This window comes from Tasmannia lanceolata, unplaced genomic scaffold, assembly GCF_043159265.1.
Source record: "Tasmannia lanceolata isolate RefF3 unplaced genomic scaffold, GAP_Taslan_0.1 ptg000013l, whole genome shotgun sequence".
NCBI lineage: Eukaryota > Viridiplantae > Streptophyta > Magnoliopsida > Canellales > Winteraceae > Tasmannia > Tasmannia lanceolata.
In genome coordinates, this window is record NW_027518690.1 from 43,883,814 (window position 1) to 43,898,868 (window position 15,055).

Consider the following 15,055-nt stretch of genomic DNA (forward strand, 5'->3'; position numbering starts at 1 on the left):
CTAAATTTCTCGACCCTAACCTGACCCATCTAACCCGAAATCGGGTTGGGTTGGATTGGGATTCACCTAGGGCCAAACAGAAAAAATATAATAATCCAAAGAAAATCAAGATGAAATTAGAGGATAGAGGTCGGGTTCAGGTTGCCAAGGCTCAAGTGCTCAACAGTAATGCAACCCGAATTTAAATCAGGTTCAACTCTTGTGTTCAGATTCAGCCTGACCGAAGTTGCACCCGTACATCCGGTATGCCAGCATAAAAAGTTTCTCTCACACGCATGCAAAAAATGAGATTTTAGGGCATATTTGGCTTAGGGCTGACAATGGGGCGGGGCCAAATGTTGCATTCTCCGTCCCCATCCCCGTCGGAAAGACCATTCCCCGTCCCCGCTTCGGGGATGCGGGGGGACCCCCCCCCCCCCCCCCCCGTTGGGAAATACCTACTCCCCATCCCATCCCCGCCCCGCCCCAACAAAAAAATCCTCACCTCAAAAAAGCTTTTTAACGCCAATAAAAAAAGAAAAAGACAAGCCGTGTTTGTGCACTTATCAAAATATGGTAGTGCCAATATCACTAGCATAAAATAAATATTTACTGTTAAAAAAAAAACACTAAAACAGTACTAAAATAAGTGGATATTGGATAATGGCTTGCATATTAAAACGGGGCGGGTCCGTCCCCATCCCCGCTCCAAGTCGGGGAATCCCCGCCCTTGTCTGGCGGGGTGGATCCTCATTTTCACGGGTGAAATTGTCAGCCCTAGTTTGGTTGTGATTCTGATTCTGAGTTTTAGTGGGCATAAAATCCTAACAATTTTTTTCAAAAGAGTATAGTGGACCACTTCATAGGATGATCCAAAGCATTCATTTGCTAGGTAACAACATAAATAAACTCACCCTGTAAATCATCTCCACACGATAATCTTAACCATATGATCTATAGAGGTTTCTATAATGTGCAGTCCCTCTAGAGATCATCCCATGGATATGATTCTCAAGCTACAACTTATTTGCGTTATTGCCCAACAAATGAACGGTTTGGATCAACCCATGAGGTGGGCTCCCCAGGACCACACACACGACAGATATGCATAAAATATAGAAAAACATAAAAGGCCAGTACAGTAAGATTCAATATTGAGTGTGGCCGTATCGGCACATATTTTTTCAAAAAGTATTGTGCATACTACTCCATAGTATGATCCAAGCCGTGCATTTATTGGGCCTCAACGTAAATAGGTTGTGCCCCAAAAAATCATATAGGGAAAGATCCTAACCCTCCGATCTATAGAGGTTCCCATAAAGGTGCAATCCCTCTATAGATCAAAGGGTTAGGATCAATTTATATAAATGATTTTTGGGGCACAACGTATTTATGTTGCGACCTAGTAAATAGATGGATTTGATCTCTTTTTAGCGAGTGGCAATAGAGCAACCGGTCAGGGACTGGTGTACATTGCCGATAGAATGTTGATCAAGCCTATAGGGGCAAGATTTGACACGTCTGCGCTCAGGGACTAGACATCGAAGTTGTAGACCCGGGATCAAACTTCAGGGTTGTCATATCTCAAAGGCAAGATTTATAGGAGATAGTGACTGATTCATAAACCACCTCTCCTAATGGAGGTGCCGAAACCACAGAGGTTTTGAGGAAGTGGATGATCAAAACAGGTAAAGCCATATTTGTGTTGAAGTCTACCATTCATATGGATTTTCTCGATTATATTCGGGAGGCAAATATTTCGAAGGAAGCATGGGATGTCTTTGCTACTTTATTTTAAAAAACAAAAGATGCAAGACTACAGATGCTGGATATATGATGATTCCAAAAGGTTTCATGAAGATGGCGAAGATATCATGAAATATCGCAACTCGACGAAGAGTGTAAGATCTCAAAGGCGAGAATGCAAATGACTGTAGTTTGAAGGTTAAAACCTGAGTACAATAGTTTTATCATAGCAATCCAATGATGGCCAACTCAACCAACATTAATTGAATTGGAGAATCTCTTGACAATTCAAGAAAGCTTGGCCAGGCAGATGGCTGAATCTGCGGTAAAAGAAAACTATGAGTTTTTCTCTGCTAGCCGGGAAGGAAGTTTTAGAATTATATGAATTAGAAAGTAAGGTGAATGCTATATCAGGTCAAAGTCAAGGCAGTCCCTATGAAGGGGGAACCTTGAACGGTCGTGGTTTTGAGAAACAGACTCATAACTCGGGATAAAAGATGGACGTGCTGCAATTATGGTAAGTTGGGCCACTCTGCCAAAGATTGCCGTGCACCAAAGAAGAAGAAAGATACACGTAATATTGAAGCATCTAGAGATTCCAAAATGTATGATAACGATGGGGAGTTGAGTGCTTTTCTCTCTATCGAAGAAGAACATGATGATTTATATGAGGTGGCTCTTACGGCTACAGAGATCGCTGATGTTGCCAGTTATGAGGACACAAACAATGATGTCCGAATAGCTGATCCGAGACATTCGAATCACATGACGGGCATTCTCGACAATTACTCTAGTGGAGGTGATGTCAAATCGACAATTACTCTAGTGGAGTTGATGCCAAGAGAAGAAAGCTTAAAAAGTCCAAAGTATGCAGATGTGGCTTATGTAGCAATATCAGTTGAAGAAGTCGGTATTATTGATCTGACATATTTTGAAGATGCCCGAGGTGTTCTTAAATGGAAGGAAGCAATGGAACATGAGATCATAGCCTTGAAGCAAAACGATGTGCGATGTAGTTCCAGTACACACTAAAGTGTCACTTGTTTCTTCTAAGCAGGTGTACAAGGAAAAGGCCAAAGTGGATGCATCAGTAGAAAGGTTCAAGGCGAGACTTGTTGCTCGAGGATTCTCTAAGAAGTATGGGCGTGGCTATGGTGAGATGTTCGGTCCAGTAGCCAAAGTTACGAAGGCTCGCACTCTCGTAACCGTTGCCGCTTCTAAAGGGTGGAAGTTTATGGCAGATAGATATGAAGGATGTTTTCTTACATGGTGAATTGGACCGAATTTTTTATGGAGCAACCCAGGGGGTCGAGGGTATTAAGAATCCATAACACTTGCAAGTTGTAGAAGGCTTTGCATGGCCCGAGACAGGCTTCAACAACATAGTACAGTAAGATAGCGGAGTTTCTTACATGGTGAGGGAGGTGTAGGGTAGGCGGGGGAAGGACAGACGTGAGAGGGCACAAACGAGTAGAGGATGAGAAGTGACTAAAAAAATAAGGAAAAAATCAATCATGTTTTGGGTGTAGTTTCCTGTTTCCTTCTTTTTTCCAGGGTTTTCTTTCTTAACCTCTCGTTACTCAATCACTCTCCCACCTCCCTCACCATTGGTAGGCTAATATTACAAGAAAAAAAAAATTATGGTAGCCAAACATGCCCTAGATTTGAGAGGAAAGTCAAACACTGAGAAAGGGCTGCATATGGAAATTTTGCATTATGTCATTGGCTGTCACATGAATAGTAAAAGACAATCAAACAACAATATGGAAATGGAAAATGTTATCAGCATAGCCAACAGGGCAGAGGCACATATAGCATGAGGGCAATGCCCCCTGCCCCCTGCACCCCAATGACCAATGCAAGCCAAGTGTAAATTAGTCCGCCCCCCCCCCCCCCCCCCCCCCCCCCAAGTGTGAATTCTCATATGGTTGTGCTGATATCATTTCCAAGGAAAATTTGTCTTTTTACTTTGGTGTTTTTTTTTGGTAGAAATGTGATTTTCTTGGTGCAACCAAAATGTAAACTAGGATCTAATAAACTTGTGCATTTTTCTTGAAAACAGAGAAATTTTATAAAGTGGGGAAAAATTCCATAAAATATAAGTTAACCAAATGCTGGGAAATTAGTTTTCCAATAATTTTTTTCCACCTTTTCAAACCGCCCCTCACGAGCACTCAACATAAAGGTGGCATAAACTTAGTGTTGCGTTTGCGTCAATTTAAAGATACTCATGATGCAGAGCTCTGTAGGTAAAAAATAAAGGTCGCCATTCATCATTGTTTTGCACAATCATCATCCTGACTTTCACGAATTACAACTCCAATCCCTAGGTCGTATGATTATCAAAACATGGTAGTGCAGATATTAGTACCCTATATCACTGTCCAATCAAATACTTGAATGGTGATGGGCTCCACTTCTCCAGTGGGCCACCACAACGTTTTGCAATCGAAGGAGCTGAATTAGCGCGTTGACGAAAATCTGCCATTTAATTAAAACAAGGGTAAAGGATACAAAGACACTTGCGTTATTATGTCAACAGTTCTCTTAAAAGGGCAAATGATTTATTCGCACTCCTGTAGGTTAATTCGCACCCCAGTTAACTTGAATCGACGTAAAAAAGCGTTAAATTCTGCCACAATTCACGCTAACAGTGGTAAAATACTAAATGTAGACATTAACCCTCACGGTCGTGGTTTATTAGAGGATAGTGGCATCTTAGTAAATTCTAGGGCATCACATGGTTTATTTCGAGACCAATCCGTCGTTTGGTATGGACATCATAAGTCGGACAGTGGCATCATAGTGTATACGGAACAAGCGAGATATTCTCTCCCCTGTCCGAAAACCAGAGAAAAATTAGGGTAAGCTCGCTCTCTCTCTCTCTCTGCTCTGATTCTTGTTTCATCACATCAATGCATTTCAAATTTATTCAGATCTATTCTATTCCAAGATTACCTGCATTTATTTGAGTATATCTGGTAAAATTTGCGAAAGAGCATCGTGATCTTGCAGTAACTTGATTATTTTGGCGAATTTATGCAGTGCAGTGGTTTCTGCTACTGAATTTGTTGTAATTAGTGTAGTTCGGAGGAGGCATTTGTTTTCTGGAGAGATTCCATGGCTGTTCCAGTGGAAGAAGCCATTGCTGCTTTATCTACGTTTTCGTTAGAGGTATTACAAGGTTTTTCCTAGTTTTTGTTTTACACTATCTCTCTCTCACCCCCTCTATCTCTCTATATATATGTCTATCTATCTATATGTAAATGGCTTATCTCTCTTATCTTTGCAAACTGGTTGTAAGTTTTGCATGTTTCTGTAAAAAATTAGGATCATATGTCACTATTATAAACGCAATATTAACAAATTAATCTAAAGGATCTAACCATGCAAAGTACAAGAATACAAAAGAAAGACTGTGAGACTTACCTCGGGCATGCCCATCCTCTAATCTTGGCCACGACCACGACTGCCATGACCACTACGGCCAAAATTGGACTGGACAGCAATGGCAGAGCGCTGAACAGAGGAATCAACAGGCACCTCAACTCTGATAGAAAGCTGAACACGTGAGAAGATCGAGGGGGCAGTGCTAAAGGTTTTTGTGAGTAGAAAGGTGGAGTAAGGAGGGTGGGGCGGTACTGTTAGGTGGATTATTATTATTATTATTATTATTATTATTGTGTGTGGGTGTGGGTGTGGGTGTGTGTGTTGGGAGAGGGGGGCGACAATGAAAAAAGGTGTTAAGGGATGGGGTGGAGCAGAAAATGGGGTGGGGCGTACTGTTGGGTGAAGATTTGGGGGTTAGGAAGGTGGGCGACAGAAGTTGGGGGTGGATTTTGGGTTTTTTGGACAGAAGTTGGGGGTGGATTTTGGGTTTTTTGGAATGGGCCATCCTCTAATCTTGGCCATGACCACGACTGCCATGACCACTACGGCCAAAATTGGACTGGACAGCAATGGCAGAGCGCTGAACAGAGGAATCAACAGGCACCTCAACTCTCATAGAAAGCTGAACACGTGAGAAGACCGAGGGTGCAGCGCTAAAGGTTTTTGTGAGTAGAAAGGTGGAGTAAGGAGGGTGGGGCGGTACTGTTAGGTGGATTATTATTATTATTATTATTATTGTGTGTGGGTGTGGGTGTGTGTGTTGGGAGAGGGGGGCGACAATGAAAAAAGGTGTTAATGGATGGGGTGGAGCAGAAAATGGGGTGGGGCGTACTGTTGGGTGAAGATTTGGGGGTTAGGAACAGAAGTTGGGGGTGGATTTTGGGTTTTTTGGAATGGGTAAGGGTGGGCAGCAGTGAGGGTGAAGAGATGGGGTGAAGGGTTGATTGGTTTTGGGTTTTCGGGATGGGATATGGTGGGCGGCAGTAGATGGAGGGTGGGGTGTAGGGTTTTTTGTGTTGGTTTTGGTTTTGGGGTTGGGCAGCACTAGGTGGTCGAAGGTGGTTTGGGGGGGGGAGGTGATGGATGTTAGGGTTAGCATTAGGGACAATAAAAAAAAGAGGAAAAGAAGAAACGAAAGAGTTTTGGTGATGTTGTTGTACTATTCGTGAATTAGAAACCTCGGCTCTGATACCATGTTCTATTGTCCAAAATCCCCATGGAAGAAGAAAAGGAGAAGAGGAGAAGAGGAGAAGAAGAGAAGAGAAGTGAGGGAGAAAGAGGGTCTGTAATGAGACCTCTCACATAATATGATATATATGCGTGCGTACCAGGGTTACATGTATAGACCAAAATACCCCTCTAACAATGTGCATATTTTCTGTTTCAGCAAATTATCGTCCTTGCTTAATCTATTCAAGCATGTTACTATTATGGATATGTACTATTGTCTCTATTTATTGCTATTTCTAGCTGTACTTTAACTGTCGTTGATTTACTTGCGTTGTGTGGTTGCATGGTCTTGGTGTTTCATTCGATCCCTTTGTACTATGATGCATCTCTTCTCGTTCTTGATCAGATCTTCCTTGGGCTATGATATATTTTTGGGGTTACAAATACACTTCATACTGGAACTAATCTCTTTAAATAATTAATGTTTCAGGATGATCAGCCAGATGTGCAAGGAATGGCTGTTTTGCTATCAACTGAAAGATATGCTACAAACAGCCCAATTGGTATGAATCTTCTCTTCCTTGAATTTTATCTAAATGGATCTGAAGATAACTGCCATATTTGTTTCAAGAACCATTTTTATGGATCCATTAAAATAAAGAGAAGCAACAATACCGAGTGTAATAGCCAATGCCCCTATGAACACAATATGGTACTAAGTCCCCTATATGCAAATTGCGTAGATATCCTTTATGTGCCACCACATTTGCCTCAGTAACAATAAGAACTTTCTGACATATAAATCATCACATATTTGGCCGAGCTTCCATGGAAAAGAGAAGACCTAGTTGATCCAACATTTAATGTTTTGTGAGTCGCCTTGATCCATCATCGGATGGTATTGCCCAAACCCATGCAATTATCAAGCATGAACTAGTGGAGAGTGTTTATGGAAGATTCGTGTAAGTATTTTATGATGCTGGGAGGATTAATTTTCAGCAATATATCCTCCAACTCCTGGTCTGCTTATCCTTTGTCTTCCATTTTATCTACTCAAGCTCATAAAAAAATTCTGGAAAAAAAAATCCACAAATTCACAAAAAAACCATAGCTATATTATGACTCTAATGAACCCAACATTCCAAAAACATTTCTCTTTTCTACAGTAAAACTCAAATATCCGTTATTTGAATAAGGATTTGCTAGGGAATTTTGCGGAAAGGTATTTCAGGGCCGACTCAAATATCCCTTTTGGTTTAACCATCCATTTGCAGACCATCAATTGGCCGGTTAGGATCTTCTGATCGGTGTGGGATTTCTCACCTTGGATGGACATTCTGTATCATTGGTCAGTTGTGGGTATGTAGGATGGTAGACACAATTTGGGTCCTCACGAGTGTCGAGACACTTGGTGTGTTCTCTAATGAAAGGGAAACATAAATGACATGGTCCCTTTTATAGAGTATTTTTTAAGCTTATTTTTATTTATAATGACAACTTCCATTTTGTAGAGTATGGTGATGTTTCTGCATACCGCCTATCGCTTGTTGAAGACACAAAGGCCATCAATCAGCTGGTACACTGTCTCTCTGGTGTCCCATCTCTTATTTAGTAGGACAATAGTCTACAATTTCTTGTCAGCTCATTGGTAACATAAAAATTGGCCATGCTTTGGAAAGTTTATTGCACCACTTGGGACTTGTGTTCTGAAATAGATGTTAAATAGCACTCTCAATTTATTGTTCATTCTCAGAAAAAGTATCCAAGCCATCGTCACCCTCTTTTCCTCTTTGCCACATTTCTGGTCTTTATATTGAAGAGCATCTCTTTTATTCCGTACGATGGTTCTTCTGCTGTCATTTACTCATTGTGGAAATGCTGCTGGTAACATACTTTGTATGCAGAACACCCTTATCCAAGAGGGAAAGGAGATGGCGTCTGTGCTATATACGTACCGCAGTTGTGTCAAAGCTCTTCCTCAGGTAAATTTCACCTATAATTTGGAATGAGAACTCTTTGGTTAGGCAACTATTTCATCAATATGTATTACGATGACTATCCAGTGAGTTGTGGCTGAATCGTGTACTACTTGTAGCATGACTGCTTATAATTAATGGAGAATAGCAGTTTTTTTAAGGAAAATCTATTGCTTTTCTTACCAAACAGTTTTAGGATTGTTAGAATCACCAATTCACTACCCTATGTGGATAAATAAGAACACAATCTTGCGAGGAGAAAAGTAACAAAAGAGACCAAGTTATCAATTAAGGTACAGAGTTCGTCAGTTATCACTCTCATAACCATCCCACATGGTCTACATGGATGATAGCAAAAGGAAACAACTTAAATTGATTTTTTCAGGTCACACTTCTCTATCGTTTCAAGACTGCTTTCTTGGTTGCGTCTCAAGTTCCATTGTTGCATCTTGTTGTACGTTCTCTCCTTAGTTGTTGATGAGCAAGGGAGTACATCCCTTAGTATATCTTGTTATGTATCTATGTAATCCTGGAAGCCCTAATACTCTGTGTGCATTATATTCATTAATGGTTTGAATGTGAGATTTTGTGTTTCTTACCCTCAGTTAGATTCATCATGCTTTGAGGTTGCACATAAAAAAGAAGTGATGATAAAACATGGAAGTTAATTAAATTCATCTGAAAGTACATTTTCAATCTTGCTTAGTTTCCTTTTTTTCCCCAATTACTGCTGCCAAAAAAGTTCACATGCAATTTGGAAAAATAAAAATTCTGGCGAGGTTAAGTCCAGAAACAGCGATGTGATTCTGGGTGGTAGTGCTAGATTTTCCTTCGTTACGAGAAAATCATTCCAAAAAGGTTTGGTGTGGAAAATGTAGGGAATTTAACCACGAAGAACTCATCCCTAAAAGCTAGCCTTTAGAGGGAGGGTGCTCATTCCCCTATAACCCATCCCATCCATCTCACTTTACCGATGTGGGACTATTTTGCTTTTGCGTGGAACCCCAACAATCTCCCCCTCCACACAGAATCATCGTGGACAATTTCACCCCTCCACACGGTGGCAACGTGGGAACTGCGAGATCCTAAACCGGGGTTTCCGAGATCTTCCCCGAGGGACATTCCCGCCCTCGGAGGCAAACCGGGATTACCACGCCCTGAGCTCTGATACCATTTGTAGGGAATTTAACCGGGTAGAACTCACCCCTAAAAGCTAGCCGGTAGAGGGAGGGTGCCCATTCCCTTATAACCCATCCCCATCCATCTCATGTTACCGATGTGGGACTATTTTGCTTTTGCGTGGAACCCCAACAGAAAAATGGTTTTTTTGTGCTTGTTGTAGTCAGTCATTTAATTAATGGGTTCCTCATTTCTTTCATAAACCAAACATTGATGATGCTCAAAGCTGGAAATAATGATGCAGTTGCCTGACTCTATGAAGCAAAGCCAAGCAGAGTTGTATCTAGAGACCTATCAAGTTCTAGACTTGGAGATGAGTCGTCTACGTGAAATTCAGCGATGGCAAGCATCAGCCGCTTCTAAAGTATGATTCTTTAGCTTAATTATTTTGTAATTTTATGTCAATTCTAGTATTATGTTTCAGCATATAATCCTTGGTGTATTATCTCATTCTGCTTATACATACAATGGCTAAAATACAAATTATATACTGACCAATTTTATTTACTTATTGTTAATCATCATCATTCTGTTTATGGTGTGGATGTCTGATTTAGTCATATATAGTATGAGATATTTTTTTTTGAAGAGGTATATAGTATGAGATATTGCTAGATAGTTGTTGAACAAGGTTCTGTCGAGTCGACTCATGTCAGTAGGAAACTGACTTGATTTCACAAAGTGCATCTCCTAGCAAGCTGGAAGCCTGGAACTTTTTCTTCATGAGGATAAGTAAGAGCGACATAATTGGAAGGAGACCCTGTTTTAGTTTTTTTTTTATGATGGAGCAGGTAAGAAAGTCCTTGTATTCCCATTCCAAATCACAGGTTTATAAAAATAAGGACCTTGTGTTGTAATTTGTAAACTGAAAATGCATGCGTGTGTGGGGGTTGTGTAAACTAACTAGTTGTAATTGGAAAGTATGTAGAGGAGAAGGGAAGACTGTCGAGAAGAAGAGAAATTTCGTGGCGATGAAAGTTACACACACTGTGTAGCTTTCTCTCTTATATTATTCAAGTTACTTTTGAAATGACAAAAATACGCTGATATAAAAAAACAATAAAATCACTCTATTTTAACACTCCCCCTCTAGCTAGAGCATACACATCAATCATATTCAGCTTGTGAAGAATATCTTGAAGATGCTTGCGCACCACTGCCTTGGAGAGTAAAGGGCGGCCCAGTGCACGAGGATCCCACCATTGCGGGGTCCGGGGAGGGCTAGATGTACGCAACCTTACCCCAACTTTGCAGAGAGGCTGTTTTTGTGACTCGAACCCGTGACCACCAGGCCACTGCCTTGGAGAGTATATTTGCGAATGATTTTTAGATCCGAAATACAAAACAATGATCACCTTTTCTTCTACCAATGTGGCCACATTTTCCAACAAAAATATGTAACGATATTATTTCATTGCAACGCAAAACAAAAATGTCATTCAATGGGACCAAAACCGTCATATGTCAGCCAAAACTGACATGTTGACCAAACCGACACATATGTCTACCAAAATTTGAAACCATGCCAAAAAGTGGCCCCCAAGCAAAGGGACCACAACATCATCCCTCTGGTCGAGGGGATGCGATTGGCCTAAGAATTGGTCACCTGATCAAGCGATCACGTAAGCACTCATGAAACCTGTGAGAAGAAAAGATGAGAGGAGAAAATGTGAGTTAGAGACTTGCTCCCCCTCACTTATGTATTTATATTAAGAGAGAAAGTGACAAAGACCATAATGTCCATAGGCATATAAGGGCATTACATACACCTAACACTCCCCCTCAAGCTGGAATGTATATCATACATTCCCAGCTTGTTACAAAAATCGCTCAACTTAGCCTTAAGGATTTGGTAAACATATCAGCCAGCTGTTCCACTGATCTAGTAAAAACTGTGCATATCTCGTCCTTCTGGATTTTCTGACGGATGAAATGGTAATCCACCTCAATGTGTTAAAACCGCTCATGGAAGATTGGATTTGTAGCAATATGAATCGCGACCTTATTATCACAATACAACTGAGAAGGAAAGGAAGGAGCGATACCCATCTCCGACAAAAGGGAGCGCAACCAGATCAATTCTCCATTCATGAGCCATGGCCTTGTATTCGGCTTCTGCACTGGATTTTGCTATGGCATTCTGTTTCTTGCTTCGCCATGACACCAAGTTACCTCCTATGAACGTGCAATATTCAGTGGTTGATCTCCTATCTGGTGGAGATCTTGCCCAATCTGCATTAGAGAACCCTTCTATCTTTGTATGACCATGCTTCTCAAATAATAAGCCTCTCCTTGGAGCGCCTTTCAAGTACCTGATAATCTGAAGTATCGTGGCCTAGTGAGAGGTACGAGGTGAGCTCATATACGGATTGACTACCCCTACAGCAAATGAGATGTTTGGGCTAGTGACTGCGAGATATATTAGTTTGCCAACCAACCTCCTGTATTTGCCGGTATCATCTAACAAGTCACCCTCTTCTGGACAAGTTCACATTAGGGTCCATGGGCACAACAGCAGGTTTCACCCTAAGTTAACCTGTCGCATCTAATAAATCCAACACGTCCTTTCTTTGTGTGATAGAGAGGCCTCTAGTGGAGTAGGCTACCTCAATCCCAAGAAAGTACCTCAAGAGAGTGCCCAGCCACACCTTCGTAACTCCAAATACCCGGATTCGTTATAGTTCCTCCTGTGATACTCCAACCACCCCATGAATTGGTTATCCCTAAACGAGCCATGAAAGGTATAACGAACATACCCAGATCTTTGGTGGAAAACTCTTTCTGCAAGAGGGCCTTCAATTTATGTATACCCAATGAGTTACTGCCTGTAATGATAATATCATCAACATATACTATCAGACTGAAAACAAAGTGATTGACGGCTCAATGTTTCATGCCAAAATGCATGATAACCTCACTGAATCTCCCAAACCATGCTCGAGGATATTGTTTTAAGCCATAGAGAGATTTTCGGAAGCGACAAACGGAGGATGATATCCCCCCCTGAGCAACATACCCAGGAGGTTGCTCCATATACACCTCAGTGAGGTCGCCATGAAGAAAAACATTCCTCACATCTAGTTGATAGATGGGCCATTCATGATTAACGGCTAGAGAAAGCAACGCACGAACATAGGGAATCTTGGCGACGAGAGGAAAGTTCTCTGTGTAATCGATCCCAAATGTCCGTGTATACCCCTTCACAACTAATTGCGCCTTCAGGCGCTCAACTGTCCCATCCGACTAGTATTTGATGGAGAAAACCCATTGACATCCCACGGGGTGAGCACCCGAAGGAAGAGAAACCAAATCCCAGTCCGATTCGTTTGAAGAGCACCCATTTCAAGGTTCATGGCAGCGCGCCATCCTGTGAACGACGGCCTCGGCCACAGTCTGCGGTAAAGAGACAGAAGACAAAGAGGACACAAAGCTTCGAAAGACAGGAGCTAGATTAGCATAGGAAACAAAGTTAGAAATATGATGGGCAGTAGAATGAGAGCGAGCACATGAAGCATTAGGAGAATATGGAATGGCATCAGAAGAGGGAAGAGAAGTTACCTGACAGTTAGATGCTAGTATCTTCGGCTGAGAAGACGATGCTTCGAGAGGTGGAGGAGGTGGAATCGCTCGCCAATGCCGTTAATAGGTCTTCATAGTGGCAGTAGTAGTAGGAGCTGCTAATACCGGTAATGGTGCAGAATCTGATACAGGAGGAACCACTGACACCTCTAATGGAGGAGAAGAGGACTCAACTGGGCCAGGAAGAACCAGAAGAGGAAGAGGGATCGCTGAGTCGGGCACAACGGGACTATGCTCATGTGAAGGAGGAAAGTAGGGTTCAGACTCAAAGAAGGTCACATCGGCGGAAACGAACAACCTGCGTAATAGGGGGCTTTAACAACGATAACCCTTATGGATACGAGAGTAGCCCAAGATGACATAACGCTCCGCTCGAGGGTCCAATATATCGAGACCAGGACTGAAGTGGCGAACAAAACAAACACAGCCAAAGATCCTGGGTGTGAGAGGAAAATGATCCCGCTGAGGATGTAAGATAGAAAAGGGAGATTTACCATCAAAGACAGAGGAGGGAAGCTGATTAGCCAAGAAACATGCAGTAAGCACGTCATCACTCCAATAAACTTTAGGGACCTACATTTGAAAGAGGTGTGCAGGTCATATCAAGCAGATACTTAAGTTTCCTCCCGACGACACCATTTTGCTGAGAGGTGTAGGCACGAGAGGACTAATGGACAATACCATGAGCGGATAAGAAATCCTAAAAGCCATTAGAGGCAGAGAAGTATTCTTGAGCATTGTCGGTGCGCAAACATTTAAGGCGACAATTGTATTGGGTTATAACCTTGGCATGGAAGGCACGAAAAGCAATAAAGACCTGAGAGCGATCCTTAAGTAGAAAAAGCCAGGTCATACGGGAGAAATAAGCAATAAAAATGATGAAGTATCGGTATCCAAGAAGGGATAGAGCCCGAGAAGGGACCCTGACATCAGAATGTACTTGCTCAAATGGCTCGAAATGCGACTAACCACGCTGGATGGGAAGGACACACGACGGTGTTTCCCGAGCTCACAGGTTTCACACTGAAAGGGCTGAAGAGGGCCAGAAAGAAGAGAGGACCGTTGAAGTCATTGAAGGGTAAGTTGGCTAACATAAAGTAAATTAAAGGGTGACTTAGGAAAACAGAGTACCGATGACAAGGTAAGACCAGAGTGAGGGGAAGTAGTACCAATACTAGAGATGGGTGCGGTGGTCCCATCGGCCAGAGTAACAGCAGAGGCTGGATGAAGAGGCATAAATGAACTAAAGGAAGCAGAGTTACCCGTCAGGTGGTTGGAGGCCCCGGAATCAATAATTCAATAGCCAGAGGTAGTAAGAAGCGAAGCTGGCGAACCACTGGGCTATGCAAAAGGCGCAGCAGGTGCTCAACGGTGCGCACGCAGACACAAAAACTCATCATAGTCGGCCCTGAAGATAAGGAAACAATCATAATGTGCTACTGGTCCAGTAGAGGAGGATGTAGAGCCATAGCACATAGTCACAGAATGTCCCGCTGCCGAATAAGGAGTGTAGTAAGGGTGCCAACGCCCACCAACGACACGACCACTTGCAGAATCAGGGCTATGAACACGGCCTCGATGACCCTGACCTCTGGCAAGTAAACCACCGCCACAGCCAGAATGGTCACCAACATATGTGCTAAGGATAAAAGTATCAGCAGAAAGGGCACTAGACCCATGAAGCCACATATAGCACTGCACATGAGGGAGGATCCCTGTGAGGGAAGGAAGGGACCCGTCAAGAGGGACATAAGCCATCTGTGAGAAAGCAGCCTTCACAAAAGTGGACTAACTAGATAAAGTAGCCGAAGGTGGAGGACTCGATCAGATAGTATAAACAAGGGAGGTGTAGAATCACACGACGGGCCCAACATGATATCGTAGCTCCGATGAAGAGACAAAGCATAAGAAGACATAGGATCACTAGCCAAGAGGAGAATAGAGGCTATGAGATGAAGTTGGAGGCACAATAGCTCACTCAGACATTTAAGCAAACACATGGCGTGGACCTTTGATACCGCGGCTCCGATGAATGG

General features: G+C 42.4%; 1 protein-coding gene across 3 annotated transcripts in view; it reads left to right on the top strand.

The window, feature by feature from the left end:
- Positions 1-4,474: 4,474 nt before the first annotated feature.
- Positions 4,475-15,055, top strand: part of PIR121 (transcription activator) — a 65,869-nt gene continuing 55,288 nt past the window's right edge. The window contains exons 1-6 of one of the 3 annotated variants that reach the window (XM_077394779.1): positions 4,475-4,589; positions 4,771-4,899; positions 6,776-6,848; positions 7,797-7,861; positions 8,190-8,267; positions 9,685-9,804. In XM_077394779.1, coding sequence (XP_077250894.1) covers positions 4,846-4,899; positions 6,776-6,848; positions 7,797-7,861; positions 8,190-8,267; positions 9,685-9,804 — 390 coding nt within the window. In that variant the 5' untranslated portion in view covers positions 4,475-4,589; positions 4,771-4,845. The remainder of the gene's footprint in view (positions 4,590-4,770; positions 4,900-6,775; positions 6,849-7,796; positions 7,862-8,189; positions 8,268-9,684; positions 9,805-15,055) is intronic. The other 2 variants (XM_077394780.1, XM_077394781.1) reach the window with 2 other exon arrangements.